Source organism: Acinonyx jubatus, chromosome E1, assembly GCF_027475565.1.
Source record: "Acinonyx jubatus isolate Ajub_Pintada_27869175 chromosome E1, VMU_Ajub_asm_v1.0, whole genome shotgun sequence".
NCBI classification, from domain to species: Eukaryota; Metazoa; Chordata; class Mammalia; order Carnivora; family Felidae; genus Acinonyx; species Acinonyx jubatus.
The window spans coordinates 14,691,720-14,717,567 of record NC_069397.1 but is presented as its reverse complement, the minus strand read 5'-3'; the positions used below and the strand labels follow the sequence as shown (position 1 = coordinate 14,717,567).

Here is a 25,848-nt window from a genome sequence, read left to right as displayed (position 1 = left end):
CTATGCCTTCCTGGATGTGTACCTGTTCTGAGCAATGGCCTCTTGTCTCTTCAGTGCATACTCAGCCCAGACCCTCTGAGAATCAATGAACTCGCTCTCCCATGGTTGTATGTAGCGGTACAAGTTGGGAATCAGCTGGTCTTCTTCATGGCTCATTCCTGAACGAAAGTGTGTGATACCTACATCTGTCTGCTTGGACCACCTGTTTGGGGGCACAACCAAGATTAGAGAAAAAAATAAAACCTAAAAGTAAAGAAACATCCCCTTCCCTCAGGATCTAGAAGGTTTTCAAGTAAGTCCTACCTGAGGTCAGACTGGGGGATGAGTACATGGCCCATTGAGAGCATGCCAAGTCCACCCAACTCCTTAGGGGTATAGAACACAACAGGAGGGAAACGACTCGGCATCTTGGAATTGAGGCCAATCTTGATACGTGTCTGGATCTTGTTCTCACACTTCACTAGCAAGTCCAGGAGCTCCTGGGTGTTCACTACAGCTTCCCGAAAATATGTCATAAGGCCAATAAGAGCAGTGTTCCACTTATTCACAATCTGAAAATAGTGGGGAAAAGGTAAATTATAGGTGAGCCATGGGAGGGGACAAGTGGTGGGGACTACTTGGTCCAGTTGATTACACTCTTCCTAGTTCTCAAGGAAGACTTGAGCTCAGTGTCATTAGGGAAGTATACATAAGTCAAAACCACTGTGAGAATCTGTTTAACACCCACAGGAATGGCTACAGAACAATGACAACTGTTAGCAAGAATGTGAAGAAAATGGAACACTCCTCTACTACTGCTGGTGGGAACGTGTACTGGTGCAATCACTTTGAATAACAACCTGGTAGCTTAAAAGGTTAAACAGAATTACTGTGTGATCCAGTAATTCTACTCTTAAGTATATAACCAAGAGAAATGAAAACATTCATCTGCACAAAAATCTGTACCAAATGTTCATGAAAACATTATTCATAACAGCCAAAAAGTAGAAAAAACTCAAATGTCCACCAACTGACAAAGATAAACAAAATATGGTATATCCGTATAACAGAATATTATTCACCTGTGAAAAGGATTCTTCAAGTATTAATACATGCCACAATGTAGATGAATCTTGAAAACATGTTAGGTGAAAGAAACCAGACCAAAAAAGGTCACATATTGTACAATTCCATTTGTATGAAATATCCAGAACAGGCAAATCCATATAGACAGAAAGTACACTCATGCTTGCCAAGAGCTGAATGGTGGGGAGCAATGGGGAGCGAATGACTGCTAATGGATACAGGGTTTCTTTCTGGGGTAATGAAAATATTCTAGAATTAGACAGTGGGGACAGGTGCACAATTTTATGAATATACCGAAAACCAAAGAACTGTACATTTCATTATTTTAATTTTTATTAAAAAAAATTTTAACGTTTATTTATTTTTGAGAGAGAGGGTGTGTGAGCAAGAGAGGGCCACAAAGCAAAGAGGGAGACAGAGGATCTGAAGCAGACTTCGTGCTGTGAGCACAAAGCCCAACGTGGGGCTCAAACTCATGAACTTTGAGATCCTGACCTGAGCTGAAGTCAAGAGTCGGACGCTTAACCGACTGAGCCACCAGGTGTCCCGGAACTGTACTTTTTTTTTTTTTTTTTTTTTTACAATGTGAATTTCATCTCAATAAAAAAATCAACTAAGGCAACATAAACACTTAAGAGCAAATATAGTAAGTAATCCTGGGGTGGGTGGGGGAGAAAAAGGGATGAGAAAAACTACTAAAAATTAATAGAGGGAATAAAAACTAATGGGGCCACAGAAATTGCCTTCTACTATAAACAACTAGAAAACTGAACAAAAGATATAAAACAGTATCTTCAGACAACTGACAAATAGGCAACATAGGCCTAAGGGCCATGACCCTTGAGGAAAAGGAAACAAATGAAGTCAACTCCACGACTGTCCCCCACAACTTACTGCCGAGTTTCTAAGCTGCAGCATACACATAGAGGAGTAACAGAAACAGGGCCCAACAGTCTCGCTCAATTGAAGAGATCAAGATTAGAATTCAGGAGGCCAAGGCAGCTACAATTTGTGAGGCAGAGGTACTGGAGAGAAGCAAGGTCTCCAAAAGAGATTTCTGGAGATCCATGAAGGGATTCCCCATGATTTTGGATGAGTACCAATGTGTATGGAGTAAAACTCCAAGAACACCTGAGATCAGAAAGCTGAGCAAGTCCCACAGGTCATATAAGGTTGGCAGCAGTTTGTGTTCCCACCGGCCAACTAGAGAGAACCTGTAATACATGGGAATTGGGTAGAGTCCCCAGAAGGTTATCAACCCAGCAGCAGAGGTTCATTAGCCCCAGAACAAAGGGTGCTATAGAGTTGCTATAACTACGCTTAAAAGCAAGCCTTCAAAGGACCAAACTAACCCACAAGTTATGAACTGCACACCAGAACACAACTCAATACTCTTTAACAAAACATAACAAAACCTATAAATAATGTAAAATTCAAAATTTCTAGCATGTAATAAAAATGATCATTCATGCAAAAAGAATGAATTATCCATAACCAGAAGAAAAATCAATCAATAGAAATAGACCTAGCAATAACACAGGTGATAAAATTAGTAACCAAGGACTATAAAACAGCATTTAAAAAATCTTATAATTACACTGGAGTATATAAAGGAAAATATGAACATAATAAGGAGAGAAGATACTAAACACCTCGATGGAACTTTCCAGAGATGAAAATCATAATATCTGAAATAAAAAAAATACACCGATGGAATGACTCTGTAAAACTGCAAAAGAAAACAATGATTTACATTAACAGAAATTAGGCAAAATAAACACTTTCCCAGACAGACAAAAGCAGAATGCATTCACTGCCAATAGATCATTACTATAAGAAATGTTAAAGGAAATTCTTTAAGCACCATGAAAACAACACCAGATGGAAATCTGGATCTACATCAAGTAACAGAGAATACCAGAAAAAGTATGTGAGTAAAATGTAAAAGATATTTTTGCTCATTTTGTAGTTTCTGTAAAAAAATAAAGTCTGTTTAGAACAAAATTAGCAACAAAGTAATGTATTTATAATACAGGTAAAGTTAAAACATATGACAAAAATACTACAAAGAATGAAGGGGAAAATGGAAGTGTAATGTGTGGTTCTTACACTATATGTAAAGTGATCTTAGTAGAAGACTAATGGTGACAGTAGACCATGGTAAGTCAGTGATGTACGGAGCAACCAATTAAAAAAAAAAAAAGAAAAAGAAAAAGCGTAGGGGCGCCTGGCTGGCTCAGTCATTAGAGCATGCAACCCTTGGTCTCGGGGTTATAAGTTTGAGCTTCATGTTGGGTGTAGAGATTCCTTAAAAATAAATCTTAGGGGCGCCTGGGTGGCGCAGTCGGTTAAGCGTCCGACTTCAGCTCAGGTCACGATCTCGCGGTTCGTGAGTTCGAGCCCTGCGTCAGGCTCTGGGCTGATGGCTCAGAGCCTGGAGCCTGTTTCCGATTCTGTGTCTCCCCCTCTCTCTGCCCCTTCCCCGTTCATGCTCTGTCTCTCTCTGTCCCAAAAATAAATAAACGTTAAAAAAAAAAATTTTTTTTAATAAAAAAAATAAAAAAAAATAAATCATAAATCTTAAAAAAAAAAAAATGTAGTTACTAAGCAAAGAGTGAAATAAACAAGCCCACTCAGGGTGCCTGGCTGGCTCAGCTGGTGGAGCATGAAGCATGCCACTCTTGACCTTAGGGTTAGGAGTTCAAGCCCTAAGTTGGGTGTAGAGATTACTTAAGAAAAATAAAATCTGGGGCGCCTGGGTGGCTCAGTCAGTTGGGCATCTGACTGTGGCTCAGGTCACGATGTCACGTTTGTGAGTTCGAGCCCCACATCAGACTGTGCTGACAGGTTGGAGCCTGGAGCGTGCTTCAGATTCTGTGTATCCCTCTCTGTCTGCCCTTCCCCCGCTCGTGCTCTCTCAAAAATGAATAAATGTAAAAAATGTTTTTTTTTTTAAATAAAAAAAAGCTTAAAGATGGAAAAAAGACACCCATGCAAACACAAAGTCTGAGTAGCACTACTATCAGACAAAGTAGACTTTAGGACAGAAAATATTACCATGAATTAAGAAGAACATTTCATAATGATAAGAAAGTCAATTAAGAAGATATAATAATCCTTGGGGCACCTGGATGGCTCCGTCAGTTAAGCATCCAACTCTTGGTTTTGGCTCAGGTCATCATCTCATGGTTTGTGGGTTTGAGCCCAACATCGGGCTCTGCGCTGACAGTGTGGAGACAGCTTGGGATTCTCTCTCTCCCCCTCTTCCCCCCCACCCCCACCAAAATGTTTGAAGAGTGTTAAAAAAAATATGTATATGTATATATGTTAACCCTAAATACATTTCATACCTAATTACAGAGCTTCTAAACTGTTTATATAAAGTAAAAACAGGTGGATGTTGAAGCAGAAAACTCATGAACACTACATATTCCTTTCAGGGGTATCAACAGAGTTGCTTGTATGTACAGAAGTATCTATGTGTTTCCACTGTAAGGCCCAATTCTAATTTCAGCTGTCTCTTTAGGTACATGACAACACTCCATCTGGCACACTCCCCTGGTCATCATTTGTATGCAGGTTCAATGTTCCTTGGACAAAAGGTTTGTCAGTTTGCATTTTGATATCAATGCAATGGCTCCCCTCTCCCCTAAGCCTAATATCTTAGATGAATTCCTTATTGGTTTTCCATCTGCAAGCCAATACATTTTGCCCAACTTTCAAGTATGTTCAACAAAATGTCCTGATCATTTGCCTTTTTATACAATTACAACCTATATGAGTCATTTTGTTTTGACTAAGTATTTTAAGAATTCCAGATTTCTGAACTTCAGAAATTCTTCATGCTCAAAAAATATACAATCTTCTTGAAAAATGTCACGTGGCTTTATGCTAAAAGTTTGGATGTCTCTAATAAAGTTAACCGTGTCTCTGAATAACCCCTTCCACAAACAAAACAAAAAAACCCCAACCACAAAAAAATGGACCTGAAAGAGGAAATATATAAATCCACAATTATAGTTGGAGATTTCCAAGACTCTTCTCTCAGTAATTGACAGTAAACAAAAAAGTTATTACAAATATACAAAGACTTGAACAACACAATCATTCAACCTACTGGACCTAACTGACATTTATAAAACACTACCCAAAAGCAGAATACAGATTCTTTTCAAGTTCACAACCATAAAACAAGTATTAAGACATGTGGAAAAACGAAGATCATAAAAAATATATTTTCTGACTATGACAATTACTAGCAACTAATAACAAAAATATCTGGAAAACCCTCAAATATTTTAAAATTAAACAGCATACTTCTATTTTTTAATTTTTTAATGTTTGTTTATTTTTGAGAAAGAGACAGAGCACAAGCAGGGGGAAGGGCAGAGGGAGAGGGAGACAGAATCTGAAGGAAGCTCCAGGCTCTGAGCTGTCAGCACAGAGCCCCACACGGGGTTCAAAACCACAAACCACAAGATCATGACCTGAGCTCAAGACAGACACTTAACTAACTGAGCCACCCAGGCACCCCTAAACACCATACTTCTAAATAACATATGGGTAAAATAAAAACTCTCAAGGGAAATTAGAAAATATTTTTAACTGAATGAAAATAACCCAACTTAATCAAAATTTGAGGGATGCAGCTTGAAGTAGTACTAAGAGGGAAATTTACAGCAGTGAATGCTTATATTTAAAAAGATCCCAAATTGATCTAACTTTTTACCTTAAACCAGAAAACTTTAAAGCAAATTACACCCAACTGTAAAGAAAAGGAAAAATACTATAAGAGCATTTTGAAAACAAACAGAACAGAGAAAAATCAATGAAACCAAAGCTGGTTCTTTAAGATTAAAAAAAAAAAAAAAAAAGGCAAACTACAAAATACCAAATGATATAATCAAGATTTTAAGGTAAGGACTATGTTTTCTGGACAATTACTGAAGTGCAAGATCACATTGGCTGGAGTAACCATGGAAATTAGTCTTGAGCAAATAGCCGTCTTCAGATAGGCAAGATAAAAGGGACTTTCTAGGGGCGCCTGGGTGGCTCAGTCGGTTGAGCGTCCGACTTCGGCTCAGGTCATGATCTCACGGTCCGTGAGTTCGAGCCCCGTGTCGGGCTCTGTGCTGACAGCTCGGAGCCTGGAGCCTGCTTCCGATTCTGTGTCTCCCTCTCTCTCTGACCCTCCCCCATTCATGCTCTCTGTCTCAAAAATAAATAAACGTTAAAAAAAAAAAAAAAGGGACTTTCTAGAGTTAGGTAACAGCGTGAACCAAATCACAAAAGCTACACTGAGCATCTAGCTTGTACTCAAGATGAACCAACGAAAACAACAGACGAACAGAAAGGAAGGCCATGCGCCAGAATGGGCTGGATCTGGGAGTAAAGTCAAACAGACTTGAGTAGGACAACTGTGAGGCTCAGTAAGCTCTTCGACTGTAATTGGCTCTAGGAACTGCCAGCTGCATGGTTTTTATCACAAAACACACCAGTTGTATTCTGCAGTTACCAGTGCTTTATTCCTGGAGGGGAGTAAGTCTGAATTCCCAAGAAGTACCACAGTCCTTTATGAATAACAGGAGTATTCTACATTCCTTTACAATAGCAGGTCCCTGGGCGGCTCAGTCGGTTAAGCATCCAACTCTTGATTTCAGCTCAGGTAATAATCTCACAGTTTGTGAGCTGGAGCCCCATGTCACGCTCCACACTTGGAGCTTGGAATTCCCTCTCCACCCCCCAACCCCTGCTCTCTTTCTTTCTCAAAATCAGTAAATAAAACATAAAAAACAAACAAACAAAAAAGCCTTTAAAAAAAAAAAAAAAAAAGAGTAGCCAGAGTTGCTGGGGATTCAGGGAGGCAGGAAAGAAAATGCATCATTGACTACATGTGCTAGGTACCAAGGTTAAGAACTTTACACTCATTATGCCTTTAAGTCTTCATAAAAGAAACAAATTCAACTTCTACCAACTTGCTCAACACACCTCATGACCCAAAACGAATGTGGAAAAATAAAAACTGATGTTAGGACAACAGGATTCTAGATACTTTCTAGGTCTTGTTAGTATTTTTACGGTAGCAAAAACACTATGTTTTAATAATCGATTATGTCATTATACATTTATCCAAACCCACAGAATATATACCACCAAGATGGAACCCGAAAGTATACTATGGCTTTTGGATGATCATGATGCGTTAGTGTAGGTTTATTCTTGGTAAAAAAACGTACCACTCTGGTGCGTGATGTTAATAGGGGAGGCTTGCATGTACGGGGATAGGGAGTTCATGAGAAGTCTGTCCCTCCCTATTTCACTATAAAACTAAAATTGTTTTAGTTTTTAAATTTTTTTTTTAATTTAACATTTATTATTATTTTTTTTAATTTTTTTGGGACAGAGAGAGACAGAGCATGAATGGGGGAGGGGCAGAGAGAGAGGGAGACACAGAATCAGAAACAGGTTCCAAGCTCTGAGCCATCAGCCCAGAGCCCGACGTGGGGCTCGAACTCACGGACCGCGAGATCGTGACCTGGCTGAAGTCGGACGCTTAACCGACTGCGCCACCCAGGCGCCCCAACATTTATTTATTTTTGAGAGAGACAGAGGCATGGAGAGAGGGAGACATAGATTCTGAAGCAGGCTCCAGGCTCCGAGCTGTCAGCACAGAGCCCAACATGGGGCTCAAACTCATGAATCGTGAGATCATGACCCGAGTCGAAGTCAGACACTTTACTGACTGAGCCACCCAGGTGCCCTTTTTTGAATTGTTTTAAAAAATTAAGTCTCAAAATAAATAATGTAAAATAGAGGTCAAAACGAAACTCAAAAAAAAAGAACAGAGAAATACATCTCCTGCCAAGCAAAGATGTTCTCTTGAGGCCTTTGCCTCAGGCTTTAGACTTCAAGTCATCCGGACATGGTGAAAGGGACACCTTGGTGAGGGAAACAGGGACTGCCGTGTTGGGAAGGTAGTGAAAGAGGCAGGAAGGCAGCAGTAAGGCCCTTCGGAACCTGAAGCTAAGTAGGCTGCACCTTGTAAGTCAGACTATCTATGCCCATCTCTGTTTTCCCGGTTATGCCTGGCCCTTATGAAAGCCCTGCTTAAACGTTCCAGCCTTATTTTCTAGCTCCCACTGGGACCGAAGAGAAGGGTCCCTGCCTGCACACTTGGGCTAGTGTGCTGCACACACCCGAAAGCAAGGATGGTGAGAGCACCTAAAGTGGCAGTGGTGGCAATGACTGCAAGAGTCCAATTTTAGAGGACAAGAACAGGGCCACAAGGTCCAGCCACCTCTCACCCTAATGGATACTTCCCTTCTATTATCAACCTTGGAAGTGTTAACAAGAACTATTTTACCTTAACACACCTCAGGAAACAAATTCCAATATTCTACTACCTGATCAAAACCCGGATCCCTCTACTTGATGAGAGCAAACATTTACTGAACAATTTACTGAATAATTTAACTTACTACATTTGCTATTTCATTCTCACAATAAGCCCTCAGAGCTTAGTAATACATCAGTATTCCTGTTTTTTGTTTTTTCTTTTACATTTATTTATTTTTGAGAGACAGAGCACAAGGCGGGGAGGAGCAGAGATAGAAGGAGACACAGAATCCAAAAGCAGGGTCCAGGCTCTAAACTATCAGCACAGAGCCTGATGCGGGGCTCAAACCCACAAACTGTGAGACCATGGCCTGAGCTGAAGTCGGATGCTTAACTGACTGAGCCACCCAGGTGCCCCAGTATTCTTGGTTTAATTTACTTTTTTGAAATGTTATTTAAACCCAAGTTAACATATAGTATAAAAATGGTTTCAGGACAATTTAGTGATTCATCACTTACACAGAACACCCAATGCCCACCCCCATTTAGCACATCTCCCCACCCAACACCCCTCCAAAATTCTGTTTGTTCTGTTTTTGAGTCTCTTATGGTTTGCCTCCCATTTTTTTTAAAAAGTGTATCTACTTACGTAATCTCTACACCCAACATTGGACTCAAACTCACAACCCCGAGATCAAGAGTTCCATGTTCTACTGAGCCAGCCAGGCACCCCATCATTGGTATCCCCATTCTATAGAGAGAACTGAGGCCCAAAGTGGGTGACTTATCCAAGATCTCAACTAGTTATGTGACAGAGCTATGATCTGAACTCCAATCTGACTTCTAACCACTATAGTAAGTCGCCTCCCTAATCTCTGACATTACTCAGGCTCTCACCTCTCACACATCTACTCCTCCCTTGATCCCTACAACTCAAGACCACTGGCCTCTTCTAGTCTCTTCCTACTCACTCCCCGCTACCCCCAATAATCCAGGATCCCAATAGGGGCCAGCACTCTTGATTCTCCTGCATTCAATCCCTTACCACTCCACAACAGTCTACAGCAAAACCCCAAAACCTGAACTACCAATAGAATATATCCACTTTGCCCATCCTGTCACTGAGTAGCTGAGTGCTTCTGGGAAGAACTCACACTCACAGCTGTCTTCTATTTTCTTGAAACTCACCTGGAGCACACAGTTTCTTCAAAAACTGTATCATACCCTCACCACTGTGACCAACCCAGGCAAAGCTGAAAAATTCAGTATTTGTTATAACTTCCCACTCAACCTTACATTCACATATATCCAGACCTCTTTTCTTTTAGGTTTAGAGGAGGGTTCCCTCTGCTTCCCCTTTACTCTGCCCCCACTCAACTCTGGGGAACGCTGCTCCATCACTTACTACACTGGTCTACTGCACCCTGAACTGCTCCTGGCTCCTTCCTAATTAGAACATTCTTCACTCAATACCATTTAAAAATACTGCCTTGACCTATATCTCCCTCTAGGTGGCATCTCATGCCCTTCCTTTTTCTAGCTCTGGCAATTTGAAGGTCCTTGCTGTCTCCACTAACTCACTTCCCATAAAGCCTCACCCACTGCAATCTGGCTTCTATCCCCACTATTTCTGAAACAGCTCTTGCTAAGGTCACCAATGACGTCCTGACTGCCAAATCCAATGGATACTTTTCAGGCCTTATCTAACTGAAAGACTCTTAGGCAACTGACACTGTTAAATGCCCGCCCCAATTCCTGACATCCTTGGCTCCCATGACCCAGCACTCTCCCAGTCTGGCCATGCTATTGCTCAGTGTATCCTATGGTTCCAAACCTGTCCCTCTGCTCTTCTCATTCCTTACCCTGTGAAATCTTGCTCGCTCTTGAGTTTTAAACCACCTCCTAAACCACCAGACTCCTAAACCTACATCTTCAACCCAGATATCTTCTCCAAGCTTCAGACTGCAAAATATCTCCACTCGGACATCCTACAGGAGCCTCGAAGTTACCCCTGACTGCTCTCATTTTCTCACTTCATTTCTCTCTCTGAAGCTTCAAGCTCAAAGTATTTTACAGCAAACCTAAGAGATTATCAATTTAATAGGCATCACTAGGGTGGAAAAAACACACGCACGTGTGTGTGTGTGTGTGTATACATTTGTATATATACATACATATACATATACACACATACACACACACTCATTTTGGAATTGAAAACAGAGGATATAAGAAGTGCCTGCCAAACAGCTCCATCTGGATATTCCTAGGAACCTCAAACTTTTTACATCCTGAACGAAATCCATTTATCTTCCCTCCTTAAACCTGCTCTTCTTCCTGTACTCTTCCAGTTGGCAGTGCCAATATCCATGCCAAAAACTGAGTGTTATTTTCCTTTCCCTCTGGCGTCCCACCAAAATGAGGCTGCTGATTTCACCTGCTAACTACTTCTCAGATCTACTCCTGTCTCCTCACTGCTCTCACCTCTATCATCAGGACTTCAGCAGAAATCCCCAAACTTGATCTCCCACCCAATTTCTCTAAACCCATCTTCCCCACAGCTACAAGAGTGAAGGACCTAACACAGAAAGCTGGGAAAATCATTCCCATGCTTAAGAACCTCGTAGGATTCTTTAGACACCTGGAAGGCTCAGTTGGTTAAGCATCGGACTCTTGATTTTGGCTCAAGTCATGATCTCACAGTTCATGAGATCGAGCCCCACATCAGGCTCTGTGCTGACAGCACAGAACCACTTGAGATTCTCTCTCCCCCTTTCTCTCAGCCCCTCTCCCGCTCACACGGGTACAAGTGCTCTCTTTCAAAATAAATAAATAAACATTAAAAAAAAAAAAACCCTCACAGGATTCTTAACAAGCCATGCAATCCCCTCCATGATCTGGCTCTTGGTGATCTGTCTCGCCCCCATCTCCTAACAGTCCCTACTCCATAACTATACTCCAGTAAACCCTGAATTTGCACAGCTCCACACATTTCATGCTAGTTACCTCTCTATACCTAAGGCTGAAGGAAGGCCCTCCCTCATCTACTTCATCACACATTACTTCTTCCAGGAAGACTCTCCTCTCCTTCTCCCAGACTGGGCTAGTCATTAATTTGAGTGTTCTCACAGATTCCCAAATAACACCATAGCTTTATAAACACTACATCCTAGTATAGTTCTCTTCTCTATGGATCTTGTCTCTCCAACTAGGTAGGTGAGCTCAAAGGTACATGCAGTGTGCACAGAGCCTTGAACGCAGTAGTTATCAATAAACACCAATGGAATGAATGAGTTACGGAATTCTTGTTACCTGACCCTTAGAGAGACCTGAAAAGGTAAACTCTCCCCTTGTACTATACTCAAAATGTGTAAGAAATTTTAAGAAATACTAAGGGGCTCATGGTTGACCTAGCCAGAAGAGCATGCGATTCTTGATCTCAAGGTGAACAGTCTGAGCCCCAAGTTGGGTATAGAGATTACTTACATAAAACATAAAAGCTAAGATACAGAAATGTATCCTTAAAAGCACTGTTTGGAGCACAGCCTAGTAAGAACCTGAATTTCTTTTTTTGGCATTATTGATGTTCTTGAGAGCATCAGCCAAGACATTATGTGCACCTTTATGACACCATGGAAAGACAGCAGGAAGAACAAGGTGACGTTTTAAACCTCGCAGAAGCTTAGATATGCACTGTTAACAAATTTCCAGATTATTTTTTCTTAACTCCAGCTGCCTTCAGGTGGGTGCCTGGAAGCAACTGAAGGGGAAAATGAATACTAGTTATACTTGCTTTTTAACATACACACTGTTACTGGTTAAAAAATGAGCTATATGAATAGACAATAAGCCCCCTGGGAAGATGTAAAAAATGTCAAGTTTTGTCCCAATTAAAGAATCCCACTTCTACTCTTACCTTAACTCAGTCATCACACGGACAATCCCTACAGGGTATTCTCAGAAAGGAACTGAGTTGATTTGACACTCTAAGGTTCTGTATCATAAAGCATAGAAACTGGTACACTGAGCCAAGCTGGGAAAAAAGGAGAGCAAACCAAGGGAAGAGTTCAAAAGGATAGGAGATGGATAGAGGACGTGAAGGAGGCTGGGGCTGACTGACTTATATACCTTGGTGAAGGTGGTGGAGCCAGAGGCCATCAGAATCTGACGCACGCGGTTGTGGAAACGCTGCATTGACTCATCATCCACTCGCAGGAAACACTGAGCTGTCCGCTCTTTAGTAACCTAAACCACAAGGTCAAGGTTAATTTGTCTCTGATACTGTTACGGGAGCAAGGACCAACTCTGACACCACAACCCCTCACTAAGCCCTACCACCCGACAAAGCTCAAGTGACTGATAACGAAAAGGTGTGATGTTCCTCACCCTATGTATCCCGAAGGTATGGGGGTGGAAATGCTACTTCTAGCCCCTTTCCGGACTGTACCTCATTCTGTAGGTTCCAGACCCCATCCTTGTGAGTGAACTCCTCATAGCTGGTGCGGCATTTAGGCAGGATGCGGCACTCAAAGCCACACATGTTGAACAGCAGGTTGGGGTTGTCCTTACTGTACACAGATACGAAGCTGTTCTCCCACTGAACTGTAGTCACTGATCGTGGCAGACGGTTCTTGATGTCCCAGAACACTGCCCGACCCCTGCTCACAGGGAACATATGGTCACATCAGTCTCCTGGAACTTGAAGGAATTTCCCTCAGAAGGCCAGACTGACAATATCCTAACAGAGTACACTCCTCCCACACAGGACACAAAGTCATAAATTCCCTGTTTTCTGGGTCCCTCAGACCAATGTCCTTCCAGCTTCCACAGCCCCCAACTTAAACTCACAAGTTGACATCGTGCTTCATGAGGCGCATGCGGGCATCTCGGGGCCAGCACTTCTTGTTATTATAGCCAACGATATTTTCATTGTTGGGATCAGGATGCTCTGTCAGGTAACGCTGGATCAGGTCCCGAGCCTCATCTGCTGTGAACCTATACCAGCGAGATGTGTGGCTGAGACCCAAATAAACTGGAACCTCATGAGACCTACAGCTTTGTAGAACCCACCTCCAACCCCCATCCTACTCACGGGACTTCATTCCATTTTAGAGCCCCGATCCAGCAGCAGGAACCTTAGTTCCTCAACTAAGGAACAAAAGCTGTGTCCAGAGGCTGGGCATATGTCTTGATGCCCTGCAAAGATAAGACTCCAGGCAAGGTCCTCACCTGAAGAAAATATGTATGCGATCAATGTATCTGCAGAAGAGACGGATGGGGTGGGCAGCCTCGGTGGCTATATCCTGGAAACTGAGAAAGTCATTTGGCATCTGAGGGGGCCCAGCCATCTCACTGGCCCGATGTAATCCCAACACAAGCAAATCCATCACCAGGCCATAGTACTGCACAATGAATGAGGCAAACTGCAGGCCTCTGATGATCCCGTAAGAATTTGTATGGTTCATGTCCTAGAAAGAAAAGATTTACAAACTCTTGGCAATTCTTAACCCAAGGCCATGTCTGAAGCCTCTCTGGGGGCTTATCCTCTTTTGTCCTCCCTTCAGCAAATCCTAACTCAGGGAGCCAGACACACCCCTTCCCCAATTCCTTGCTACCCTGCCCCTAAGACATACCTTATAGTTGATGACCACGTTGTTCTTGGCAGTCATGTAGTCGGCTATGTTGTGGTCTACGATGAGTCGCAGCAGCCTATTAAGCAGGGTCAAGTCGATCTTTTCATACATCTTTTCAAAGCGTGATTCCAGCATGACATTGCACTCACCCTCACTTGTCTCCCACACATCCTGCAGATTATTGATGCCTGAGAAGTAGTCAAGACAGGTGTCCAGCAGGTTAGAAATTCCCATCCCGTAGTAGCTACCACAGTCCATAACCTCATCACACTGCCCTCCATTCACACGTGTGGACTGATAGAGGAGTGCCAGTGTTGCTCAGTTTCACGTCAATACTATTTCCTTGGCACTACGCAGCAAGAGTCAGCTACACCACCTGGATGAGAACTTTAATGTAGAACTCAATTCACCTCAAATCAACCCAACTCACCTCAATTCCCAAGGGCAAACCCAGAAAAACTTTACCTTGGCACCACTTGTAAACAAGCAGAGGGGGTGGTTCTGTGTCAGCAGGCTTGATCCACGGTGGGAAAAGGCGGCGCTTGTCAGCTTCATACCACAGGTACTGGTCCAGGTAGGCGTCAGTGATCTTCTCCAGTGGCTCCACATCATAAACCGGCACCAAGTGGCTATAGAGATCCATGAACTCAATGCCCACCTGCAGAACAGGGAAGCTGGCTTACACGGATCCACCAATCACTTACTACTACTCTTGGTAGCAACCCACTACTCTTGGTGCCATGAACGAATAGCAATAGACAACTTGGGGGGGGGGGGGGAGCATCTTACTCACTTCTTTAAAGGCTCTCTGAGTGAGGAGGTGACGTTTGATGCGGGACAATGCCTCATGGGGGTTGTCATAGGCTTGCTCGATCAGACCTAGCTCCTCCCTCTGAGACTGGTTTAACCGAGACTTCACACTGATAAGGAAACAGGAAAGATGAATGGAAAAACCAAGAAGGAAACCAAAACCAGAAACCATGGAAGCTAAACCTTCTTTCTTTGGACTGTGACAATGATGCTGTCCTTCCCGCTCTCACCTTCCCAAAGGAATCCACTCTCTACTCTTTACCTGTAAGCTTCTTTGAGCCGCTCCAAGGCCAAGATGAGCAACTTGGTATCATGCTTGTAGGAGAGTGGGGGGAACGGGATGGGTGAGAATCTCCGGCTCTCCAGCCAGTGCACAGTGGTGGTATACACTGCCACCGCCTCCTCTGCTGTGATGTACGGCCCATCCTGCAAAGGAGACATAATTAGCCCCCCAGTGTAGCCTAATCCCCACAGGACAAGGCATAGTCCCAACTCTGCGGTCTATTCTCCTGCCCACTCCCCACACCCAGCCCAGCCTAAGCTGCCCAACCTTCAGGTAGTTGTGCTGCCGCTCCTGTTCTGCCTTCAGGTAGAGCCGAGTGAGGCGGCCCAGGTTCTTTTTGCAAACAGTCTTGTCCACAGTGGCCCCACGGCGGATCCGTTCTCGGTTGTAGTGGGCAGTGTTAGTCCACCAATCAGCCTTGGCCTTCACATATCGAAGGATCATATTCTCTATGGGTGTTGGCAGCCCAGGTACCTGAAAGTGCAAAAGGCACAGTGAGAAAGTGACAGGAGCCACATAGCTCCCAAAGGGAGTCTGAGAATTGTAATCTTTTTTTTTTTTTTTAACATTTATTTATTTCTGAGACAGAAAGAGTGTGAGCGGGGGAGTGGCAAAGAGAAGGGAAGACACAGAAACTGAAGCAGGCTCCAGGCTCTGAGCTGTCAGCACAGAGCCTGAGGCAGGACTTGAACACACAGACTTTGAGATCGTGACCTAAGCTGATGTCAGACACTCAACCAACTAAGCAACCCAGGCACCGCCCCCCCCAAAGTTTTTTTTTTTCTTTTAAGAGAGAGAAAGAGACAGACAGACAGAGTGGAAGAGGGAGAGAGAAGCCCAATGCAGGGCTCCATCCCACAACCCTGGTTCATGACCGGAGCTGAAATCAAGAGTCGGATGCTCAATCAATTGAGCTCACCAGGTGTCCCTGGGAGCGGTAACCCTAACCCTAGGAAAATGATGTTCCTGCCTTCTCAGAGTTGGGGTGACACCCACCTTCCAGGGAATGTTGGCCTTCCAGCAGCGCCAGGCTTCACTGAGGTGCTGCAGGATCGTCCGCGCCTTGTTCTGTTTAATTCCCTCAGGCATCATGTCCAGAATGTCATGCATCACAGCTGCCCGAAGCTCAAGGTCAAAATGTGACTCCACTCGCTGCTTTGTTACAGTCTTTGCCACCCCCTTAGAGTGTCGGCCTAGAAGTGAATTGATTAAAGGCAAGATTCATTGCTCTCAGTGAGTCTCTACCATCATGTCCCCTCATTAACCATGGGTACACTGAAATCAACAAGTATAAACAAAGTGTCCACACACCCAGCACATGCAAAAATGACAAGCTACCTCAGATAGTCACAACAATGCTTCTGAGAAATTTCCATCCTACAAATCCAAGATAGCCTCAAGGCCCCGGAGAGAAGCCCAAGAAACACAGTGCCAAGTCAGAATCACTGAAGAGCGGGACTTAGAGGCAATCCAGCAGAAAGGGATTCTCAGTCTCAAACAAGGGGAGGGGACATGATGGGAACATATGATCTACCCTTGAAGGGATTAAAAAAAAAAATGTTGGACATAGAGAAAACCACTCACCTTCAAACTGTCGGGCCAGGAGGTTGCCTAGCCACCGCTCCAACAAAGGGGTGATGCCACGCATGAAAAACAGCCAGACCCGCCAGCCCGCAGCCCAGAAGCCACAGCCAGGGCCCTTCCCTACAGGGCCCTGTGGCCCCAAGCAGAAATCAAGAAAGTAAGTTAGCAATTCTTTTAGAGAGCAACTGAAAACTGGGCACAGGTAGGGTCATGGGAAACATATCAAAGACAATAAAAGGAAAAGAGGCAAAACTCCTGGACTTCAACATCTAAAATAGAATAGGTGAGAAATTCTAAGGTACAAACCAGTAACTGAAATTCCCTATTTAAAGGTGGGCTTTTAGGGGAAGTGTTAAAGTACACACAGTGAGGGCAAGTAAGGACATACTTAAGGCCTCTCTCCAAACAGGTCCCTGGAAAAAGCCCTGACTAGACATAAAAATTAAAATGGATTGGAGAAAGTGCGTGCATGAGGGCAGGGTCCCACCGTGTTGAAGCGGTAATAGATGAGATGTTTCAGGTCCTTGCACATGCGAATCTGCCGCATCAGCTTGTACTTGTAGCGGTACATGCCCGTCAGCTGCCCCACGTGGGCAAAGATATACTGCAACCCATCTGCCAGCTGCAACACAATTACCCCATCAGGCTTTAAGCTAGAGTCAGTTCCATGATGAGATCAGGCTTCACTCAGCTTCCCCCCTGGGGCAGGGATCAAGGATACCTAGCCTCACCTGGAAGGCATCCACATTGCCCAAACGATACTGCACATGACTGTCTACCACCAGCTTAGTTAAACGCAGAACTTCTCGACAGAGATGGAAAGCATTCCCAAAACGAGATTTCTTTCTTTCCTGGAGAAGATACCAAAAATACAAAAAACATTAATTAGCAATGGTCCAAACTAGATGTACTCCTTCCCCAGAGGACAGAGCAAAACGAGTAACATCCCTCAAACCCAGAAGACCCTTAAGGTGAAATGCAGACACCTTGGTGGTGAGGGTCTTGACAGGCTTAAGATTGAAGTTGTAATCCAGGTGCAGATAGTTGAGGTTTTTACGGTGAATGAGAAGGTTGAGCATGTTGTAGCCCTGGCGGCAAACCTGTAGCCCCACCTCCACCCAGTCCAGCTTCGTGGACTGAAAGAATTTGGTGGCTTTGAAGGAACGGAACAGGTATCTGGGGTGGGAATAAGAGGGAGAGTGAGAGTTAGCTCCTGATTATGTTTGGAACCAAAGAAGTCTGAGAAATGACCCTCAGGCACCTTACCTCTTCTTTTGGGCTTTAGGGGGCCGGTGCTTCAGGGCATTCAGCACATAGTACTTAAGCAGTTTCTGGTAGGAGACTCTCACTTTCACAGGCTGCCCAGCAGGACAATGCTCTCGATACCTGGGAAAACAAGCCAAGCAGAGTTAGCCCATCTCTCCTTCCAGTCCCTCTGGTAAAGGCTGCAATCCCACCCAGTTGTAGTGTTCTCTCCAATACATTCATTACCATCCCCCCAGATAGAAACCTTACCAGTTCTTGACAAGGGGGATATCCAGGGCCCGGCGGGTGCGACCAGAGCGTAGGTTGAAGGGCCGTGGGGCCCAGAGGAGAGCAATGCCATTGGCTGTATTGTCTGTGTAGAGGGGTGTGTCCTTCAGGAAGGGCTCCACAAACTCTGGGAGCTCAAACTCCTCATCATCATCAGGCAACGGTTCCTGGCTCTGAAACGAGAATCCCCAAGAGTTCAGCTCCCACTGAACTTGGAAGAGAATTGGGATGAGAAGAAAACTCTCTGGGGCTAAGCACAGTGGCTACATCTGCCATGGAAACTAGGCTGCCAGACAAGAAAAGCCCTAAAGAGCCAGGGCAAAGGGGGCCAAGGGAGCAGAGAACAAGCCAGGGCCAATCAGGAAAGCAAGCATCACTCCTCACACCCCAAATGGCTCATGACCAAGGGCCTCCCAAGGAGCCCCAGTACCTTACACAATGCAATCACCTCCTGCCCAAGCTCCAAAACCTGAGCCGGGGGAAGGAGGTCTGTTAAGAACACTATGGAACATGGGTAAACATCAAAAACATTATTTCAAGTATAAAAGGTCAATCACAAAAGATCACACACTGAAAGATTCCATTTATATGAAATCTCCAGAATAGGCAAATCTACAGAAAGATTAGTAGTTGCCTAGGCAAGGGAGGTTCAACAGAAATAGAGAGTGACTACTAATGGTGCAGGAATTTCTGGGATGATGAAAATGTCCTAAAATTGCCTGTACAGATGGCTGAACTACTCAGAATACACTAAAAACCACTGAACTGTACACTTTAAATAGGTGAGTTACATGATACGTGAACTCTATCTTAATAAAAGGATTCCAAAAAAAGCCATAATGCAAACGGACCAGAACAGACTATACAGAAAGCCCCAATCACAGAAACACAAATTAAACACCAATAACTTCGTTCGAGCCAAGTGCCAAAGTGTCCAATTAGCTTCAAGCTCAAGGGGAACACTAAAGCAGACGACAAACACATCTCCCTCTAGCTGATTTGCATCTAGTAACACTTAAGCCACAGTCATGAAATTTCTCTTGCAAGAACGAAGGTTAAGTGTTCCTTCTTCTCACCTTGACAGAGTGCCTATGAGAAATTGGGTTGATTAAAGGATCAAAGTAGAAAGCTGGCAGATCAGGATCCTCAGTTTTGATGAACACAACGTTAGGAGTATGGTACCTAAAATGGAAGAACAATCAGCTCAAGTTCTCCTGACTCTCCAGCCTTCTCTTTTCCCCAACATGTATTCTAGCTCTCACCAGGTGAGGTGGACATGGTGTGGAAGATTATTGTACAGATAAGGGAAAGCAATCTTGTATTCAGTGCGGATAGGCTGCCGGATGATGATCTTGTTAATATCATTGAATTCATTCCAGTCTTCATCCCTAGGGTACAAAATCAAGGATGAGCAGACCAGCTGGGGAATTTGGAAACTACAAACGTTTCTCAAGGATCAAGATTAGATCTTATTCAACCCAAAGTACCTAAAATCCCCGCTCTCTTCAACTTACTGGAGGTTGATGTCTCGAACAAGAGGTTCAAATTTGGGGCCTCCAGGAATGGCCATATTGAGTGCCTTGGAGGTAAAGAAGGCCTTCAAATCAAACAGATAAAAATAGTTGTCATCTACTAAGTCTGTCAGGAGCTGATTGGCCAGGCGATAGAGAGTGGACATCATGGGCAGTGTGAACTGCCAGCGCTGGTAAGTGGAGCCATTCACATACCTAGGAAAAAAAGACAGGCCTCTGTCAGTTAGGTATACCAGCTAGCCAAGCCATTCTACCTATTGCTTTCCCAGGACTCCTGGAATTCCAAAACTCTCACAGGAGCAGTAACTTAACCATCACTCACTTCCGGCTGTCCCTCAGTGGCTGGTGGTCATAGAACCAATCCAATACAGGGGCGTCCTCTTCAGGGTCCAGCTCTAGCTGAATGGCCTCCAGTGGCTCAACATCTAGGATGTTGTCAGCATAATCCAAAGGTGGCTCTTCATCATCAAAAGGGGGGAAACGCATCCTCTTGAAATGCCTCCTGTCTCTTTTTTCACGGCGCATCATAATCCACATTGACCTAGAAGCCAAAAATGTCACACTACGGTTTCTGTTCACTGTCCCCAAACCACCCTCCCCCCATTCCAGCCCTTCTTACCCCCACTGGGAGATGTAGACAGGCTCAATGACCCAGGGAATCTCATTGACAAAAGAAATGGCTCCAGTGATGTGGTACAGCACAGGCACATCTCGAATCTGCTCCCAAGGCATAGGCATGTTCTCCAGGAGTTTCAGTACTGCATGGGGCATATACTTTAGGGCACTGCAACATTAGGGAGAAAGACGATTGTAAGTGACAAGGTGTTCTGCTACCTGTGCCATGCAGAGAAGCCACATGCTATCAGAGTACAGCATTCCACAGAAAAGCCTGCCTTACAGTCCAAACTCCCAAACTTAGCACACAGGCCTTCCTTGACTAGGAGCCCTGCCTCCTCCTCTCCAATTGTGCCACTCTTCCTCTTCAACTTCACAGTCCTACAGTATTGGGTTTCTTTTCCTCTAGAGATCGTTTTCGGGCTGTCACACATTCTACGTTCTCTGTACCTCCCCATAAATAATAACAATAAGAGGCGCCTGAGTGTCTCAGTTGAGCGTCCAACTCTTGATTTCAGCTCAAATCATGATCCTAGGGTCACTGGATTGAGCCCCATGTCAGGCTCTGTGCTGAGATTCTCTCTCTCTCTACCCCTTTCCTCCACTTGCAGTCTATTGCTCCCAAATTAAAAACATAAATAAAAGAAACCAGTATTAAGTAAAATTATTCATCTTAAAAAAATAATAAAATATTTGTCATACTTTATTGTAACCATCTGTCTCATATCGGCCATGCCACTAGACTATAAGATCCAGAAAGGCCATTACATCCTATTCACTGCTCTATCCCTAGCACAGTTCTCAAAAAATACTTTTTATAACCAAAACATATGGCCCTCTTTTTTTTAGATGGCCACCTTAGACCATTAAGTGGCTAACATTTTTGTGTCCAAATAGAAAGGAGATTTGCTAAGGCACTTATACCTGTATTTACTCAGCTTGGGAGCAGAGAAAAACAAGAGTATAGAGGCTTCAGGAGTTAAATATCCTGAACTTCAGGATTCTGGTCACTGAGGAGTTACTAACAATAAGAGTGAAGTGTCCTGTTCTGGGTTTCAACCCCTTCAAAGATAGGGACATCTTAACATAGCTTCAACAGGACGAATTAGAGGCAGATCAAGAAAAGAAATCAGGGCAATCAAGGGAAGAACTGCAAGGGGCGCCTGGGTGGCTCAGTCGGTTAAGCGTCCGACTTCGGCTCAGGTCATGATCTCGCGGTCTGTGGGTTTGAGCCCCGCGTCTCAGAGCCTGGAGCCTGTTTCAGATTCTGTGTCTCCCTCTTTCTCTGACCCTGCCCTGTTCATGCTCTCTCTCTGTCTCAAAAATAAATAAATGTTAAGAAAAAAAATGTTTTTTAAGAGAATAACTGCAAGATCTGAAAATTATCACAGAATCCTAGTTTTCTCCCTTTGCTTATAACCACCAAGATGGGCTGTCATTGAGGATTCCTGTCCCCAAATGAGAGCTGCTATCCAGACAGGAACAAAGGAGAGGGGCCAAAATGTAAATGAAATAATTCCAAGAGGTTCCTTACCCCAAGTAGACCCTTTTGTCATGGCGGAACTTCCTGTTGGTCATGTCTCCATGGTCTCGAATGATCTTCCTAACGTGTTCTGGGGGCATGTCTTCCTTCTGAGCATCCACAAATCCAAACTTCCGCTTTTCTGCATAGCGCTTGGCCTGTAATTGTTGCCATTTTCGGGCTACAAAGACAACTCAGTTTAAAGATCTACACACCCTCAGCCTGATCATCCCCACCTCTTGCCCCAGGGTAAGCTCCTGTCTGGATGTATGAGGAAGGGGTGGGCATACAGTAGATGCACTCCTTGCCAATTCTCTTACCTCCCTCTGCTTTATTTTTTCCTTTATCTCCTTCATCACATTTATGACTGTCTGACATTCTTGTTACACATGTTTAAGTTTTTTATTGTCTACCTCACTCATTGCAACTTAACCCTTATCAGAGTAGGGCTTTTTTTTTCCATTGCAATTGTTTCCCCATTGGATCAGTGCCTGTAAATAACAGATACCTTTAACTACCCTATTAGATTAAAAAATAAATGGGGTTATAAGTGAGCTGACACCTCATGCCGACTTAACAAAACGGGGAAAAGAAGCAAACCCGCTGCGCGCACGCGCACACCCGCCCTAAGCCTCCCGGCCCGCAGGCGCCCGTCCCGCACGCGTTCTTCATTCACCTTTCTCCTGCAGCTTCTCCTCCGACATGTAGTCTGGCAACGGGGCTAGAGGGCCGGGCACCGGGTTACCCGGCCCTCGGTAAGGAAATACTCCGGCCATTCCCGGAGGATCTGGGGGGGGCAGAGAAATTAAAACTGTATCGAGCAATAGGGCCCGGGCCCAGCAGGAACGCGTCAACACCCCCGACCTGCAGTTCCTCCTTGCTCAGAGTATGCCCAGCCCGGCCCAGCCCAACCCTCAAGCCTTTCAGCCCGACCCCCTCACACCTCCCGCAACACAGCCCTTAAAGCCCGCCACGAACCCCCAAAGGCCCCCACACAGGTAGCCGCTTTCTTCGCAGCACAATGGCGGCAAGCCTACGTCCGCTGTGCGTTCCCAACGCCGGGAAGTACGCATCTCGCGTTCAGCAGTCGATCCAATAGGCGCCCAAGTGCCCAGACGGATTAGAGAGCTCACCAATTAGAGTTGCACATAGGACCAGAGGGGGCGGTCCATAGGCGGAAATATTAAAACGCAAGAGGGTGGGGTCGGGTAGGCGCAAGCCCCGCCTCCCTCCTTTTTCGGGCTGCTTTTGGGACCTGGGGTAGATGGATCTAGACTTTAATCTGCGACTGGGGTCCATCAGACTACGACAGACCTTAGTTTTGAAAAATAAATTTGTAACAATCTGCACGTTATACTGTGTCTAGTTTCATAAATGTAGGTTTGAGGTCCGCTAGCTCGGAGTCCATCCTTCTTTTGTTCATGCATGCATTCGTTCACTAAGCCATCTATTGAGTGCTCAATATGTATCAGGGGTTGGAAACAGCAGGGGGGAGGGGAAGCCAACCTCATGGAACTCACAGGGTAGCGGCCAAAGGACCCAGGATCTTGCAATGCAATGTGATGGGAGTTCAGGGGCAGGACATTTTAACCCTGCCAGTGAAGTCAAGGAGTTAGTCAATGCACCTAGAACAATAAAGAGGCCATGGAGATCAACATTGCTGGGTGACCTTTCCCCTCCTTCTCCATTCTTTTCTCTTTCTCTCTCTCTCTCTCTCTCTCTCTCTCTTTCTCTCTCTCTGGCAATGATCACACCATGGAGTATATACTGGACATAAATGCTTCTTGATTCCCTCAGGCTCTGCCTGTGTCTTGCTACTTGGATTGCTCTCCATCGCCTGCCATCCTGGTTTCACTTTCTATCTCTCTTATTGCATCCTAACAACCTTAAATCTGACTTAGTCAACAGGTAAGTTTGTTTGAACTCACACAGTCTACTGTGGAGTATGCAGAGGAATTGTAACCCATACAACCTCTCAAACTGGTTGAAAATGTAGGACTCAAAGGTGAAATGATTAGAGAAAAATGCAAAGGAGAGTCCAGACAAGTAAAGATTAGTAAAGATTTGATGGAAATGGGTAGATGTGAGGGATTTGATGGGGGTAAAGAAAGAGGAAGGAGAAAGAAATCCCAGGTGGTGGAAACTGCTAGAGTTGAAGTTTAGAAAGGGGAACCAATAGGGGTGCCTGGTGGCTCAGTCGGTTAAGCATCTGGCTCTTGGCTTTGGCTCAGGTCATGATCTCACAGTTTGTGGGTTTGAGACCCACATCAGGCTCTGCCTGCTTGCGATTCTCTCTGCCTCTCCCCAGCTAATGTGCACTCGCTCTCTCTCTCTCAAAATAAATAAATAAACTTATATATATAAAAAAAAAAGAGGAACCAATATGGCATGCTCTGAAAACAGCCAATCAATCTGGCAGCAGTAGAAATTCCACTCTTGTCATTATTATGTTCATCATTGTCATTGTTGTGGAGTCCTTCCACCTGCATAAGGTTGGGTGGGAGGTATTGTTCTAAACCCTGGTAATATCCAAGTGTTATGGAAACTGGTCTGGATCACCTGACAGAAGAACCAAGTGGCACTTGGAGAGCTTAGAAGGCAGGAGGTTTATTTTACACCGGTGGGTTCAGAGGAGATCATTCTCCAGAGGTCTGAACCCAGAACATCAATAGAGGGGACAAGTTATAGTCTGTTACTTCTGCATTCCTCATTAGGAGTAATTTGGAGCCTGAGGCAAGCAGGGTGGAAGAAGAACCCAGAAGGGAAGTCTTCAGGCAGGGACTGAAATTCCCTTATCAGTACTGTCGGCCATCATGTAACAGATTTTTTCCTATCACTAGTATTGTGTATAGTTTTGTCAATAGTACCAATGTCAACTTCTGGTTTCAGTTGTTCTGCTATTGTCACGTAAGAAGTTTGCTACTGGGTGAAAGGTAGCAAGCTACTGGGAATTCCCTGTACTATTTCTTTATTTAAAAAAAAAAAGATTTTACTTTTACGTAATCTACATCCAACTGGGGCTTAAACTAATAACCTCAAGGCCAAGAGTCATGTTCTCCATCAACTGACCAAGCCAGGAGCCCCTGTACTATTTCTAAACAGCATTATTAAGATATAATTTACATTCCATAAAGTTCACCTCTTTTAAAGTGTACAATCCAGTGACTTTGGGCATATTTATAGAGTCATGAAATTATCATCATTTCATCATCCCCAAAACAAACCTCATAGCCATTAGCACTCACTGCCCATTTCCTCCTACCTCCTACCCCTCAGCCCTAGGCAACCACTAATTTATTTTCTGTGTCTATAGTTTTTTGCCTGATCTAGACATTTCTCATCATTAGTATCATAGAATAGTGATCCTTTGTGACTGGCTTCTTTTACTTAGCATGTTTTTGAGGTTTGTCCTCAAAATATACACATACATACATACACACACATATGTATACCTATACATACATATACATATATACAAAATCTTCTTTGGAGAAATGTCTATTCAGATCCTTTGCCCATATTGAAATTGCGTTGTCTTTTTATTATTGTGTTCTGGAAGTTCTTTATCCTAGATATAAGTCCTTTGCATGATTTGCAAAATTTTTCTTTCATTCTTAGGGTTATCTTTTCATTTTCTTCATGGTGTTCTTTGAAGAACAAAGGTTTTTAATTTGGATAAAGTTCAACTTACCAAATCTTCTATTGCTTATGATTTTGGCATCAAATCTTGGAGAAATTATTGCCTAATTAGGGGCACATGTGTGGCCCAGTCAGTTAAACATCAGACTCTTGATTTTGGTTCATGTCATGATCTCACGATTCATGAGTTCAAGCTCTGAGTTGGGCTCCTCACTGACAGCACACTGTCTCACTCCACAGAGCCTGCTTAGGATTCTCTCTGTCCCTCTCTCTCTGCCCCTCCCCCCTCCAGTGCAT

At 44.1% G+C, this 25,848-nt stretch overlaps 1 protein-coding gene across 1 annotated transcript in view; it reads right to left on the bottom strand.

Moving 5' to 3' along the window:
* PRPF8 (pre-mRNA processing factor 8) overlaps window positions 1-23,033 on the bottom strand; it is a 32,517-nt gene extending 9,484 nt beyond the window's left edge. Inside the window, exons 1-26 of the mRNA XM_015081372.3 lie at window positions 22,891-23,033; window positions 22,589-22,699; window positions 21,925-22,093; window positions 20,395-20,559; window positions 20,098-20,316; window positions 19,758-19,970; window positions 19,506-19,631; window positions 19,320-19,425; window positions 18,226-18,416; window positions 17,977-18,096; window positions 17,697-17,886; window positions 17,442-17,561; window positions 17,198-17,332; window positions 16,711-16,840; window positions 16,123-16,319; window positions 15,394-15,600; window positions 15,106-15,269; window positions 14,827-14,953; window positions 14,499-14,691; window positions 14,034-14,221; window positions 13,630-13,868; window positions 13,249-13,395; window positions 12,848-13,058; window positions 12,529-12,645; window positions 304-551; window positions 23-202 (exon numbers count right to left, since the gene is read on the bottom strand). Of these exons, the coding sequence (XP_014936858.1) occupies window positions 23-202; window positions 304-551; window positions 12,529-12,645; window positions 12,848-13,058; window positions 13,249-13,395; window positions 13,630-13,868; window positions 14,034-14,221; window positions 14,499-14,691; window positions 14,827-14,953; window positions 15,106-15,269; window positions 15,394-15,600; window positions 16,123-16,319; window positions 16,711-16,840; window positions 17,198-17,332; window positions 17,442-17,561; window positions 17,697-17,886; window positions 17,977-18,096; window positions 18,226-18,416; window positions 19,320-19,425; window positions 19,506-19,631; window positions 19,758-19,970; window positions 20,098-20,316; window positions 20,395-20,559; window positions 21,925-22,093; window positions 22,589-22,688 (4,202 nt within the window). The 5' untranslated portion in view covers window positions 22,689-22,699; window positions 22,891-23,033. The remainder of the gene's footprint in view (window positions 1-22; window positions 203-303; window positions 552-12,528; window positions 12,646-12,847; window positions 13,059-13,248; window positions 13,396-13,629; window positions 13,869-14,033; window positions 14,222-14,498; window positions 14,692-14,826; window positions 14,954-15,105; window positions 15,270-15,393; window positions 15,601-16,122; window positions 16,320-16,710; window positions 16,841-17,197; window positions 17,333-17,441; window positions 17,562-17,696; window positions 17,887-17,976; window positions 18,097-18,225; window positions 18,417-19,319; window positions 19,426-19,505; window positions 19,632-19,757; window positions 19,971-20,097; window positions 20,317-20,394; window positions 20,560-21,924; window positions 22,094-22,588; window positions 22,700-22,890) is intronic.
* Between the last annotated feature and the right edge of the window lie 2,815 nt (window positions 23,034-25,848).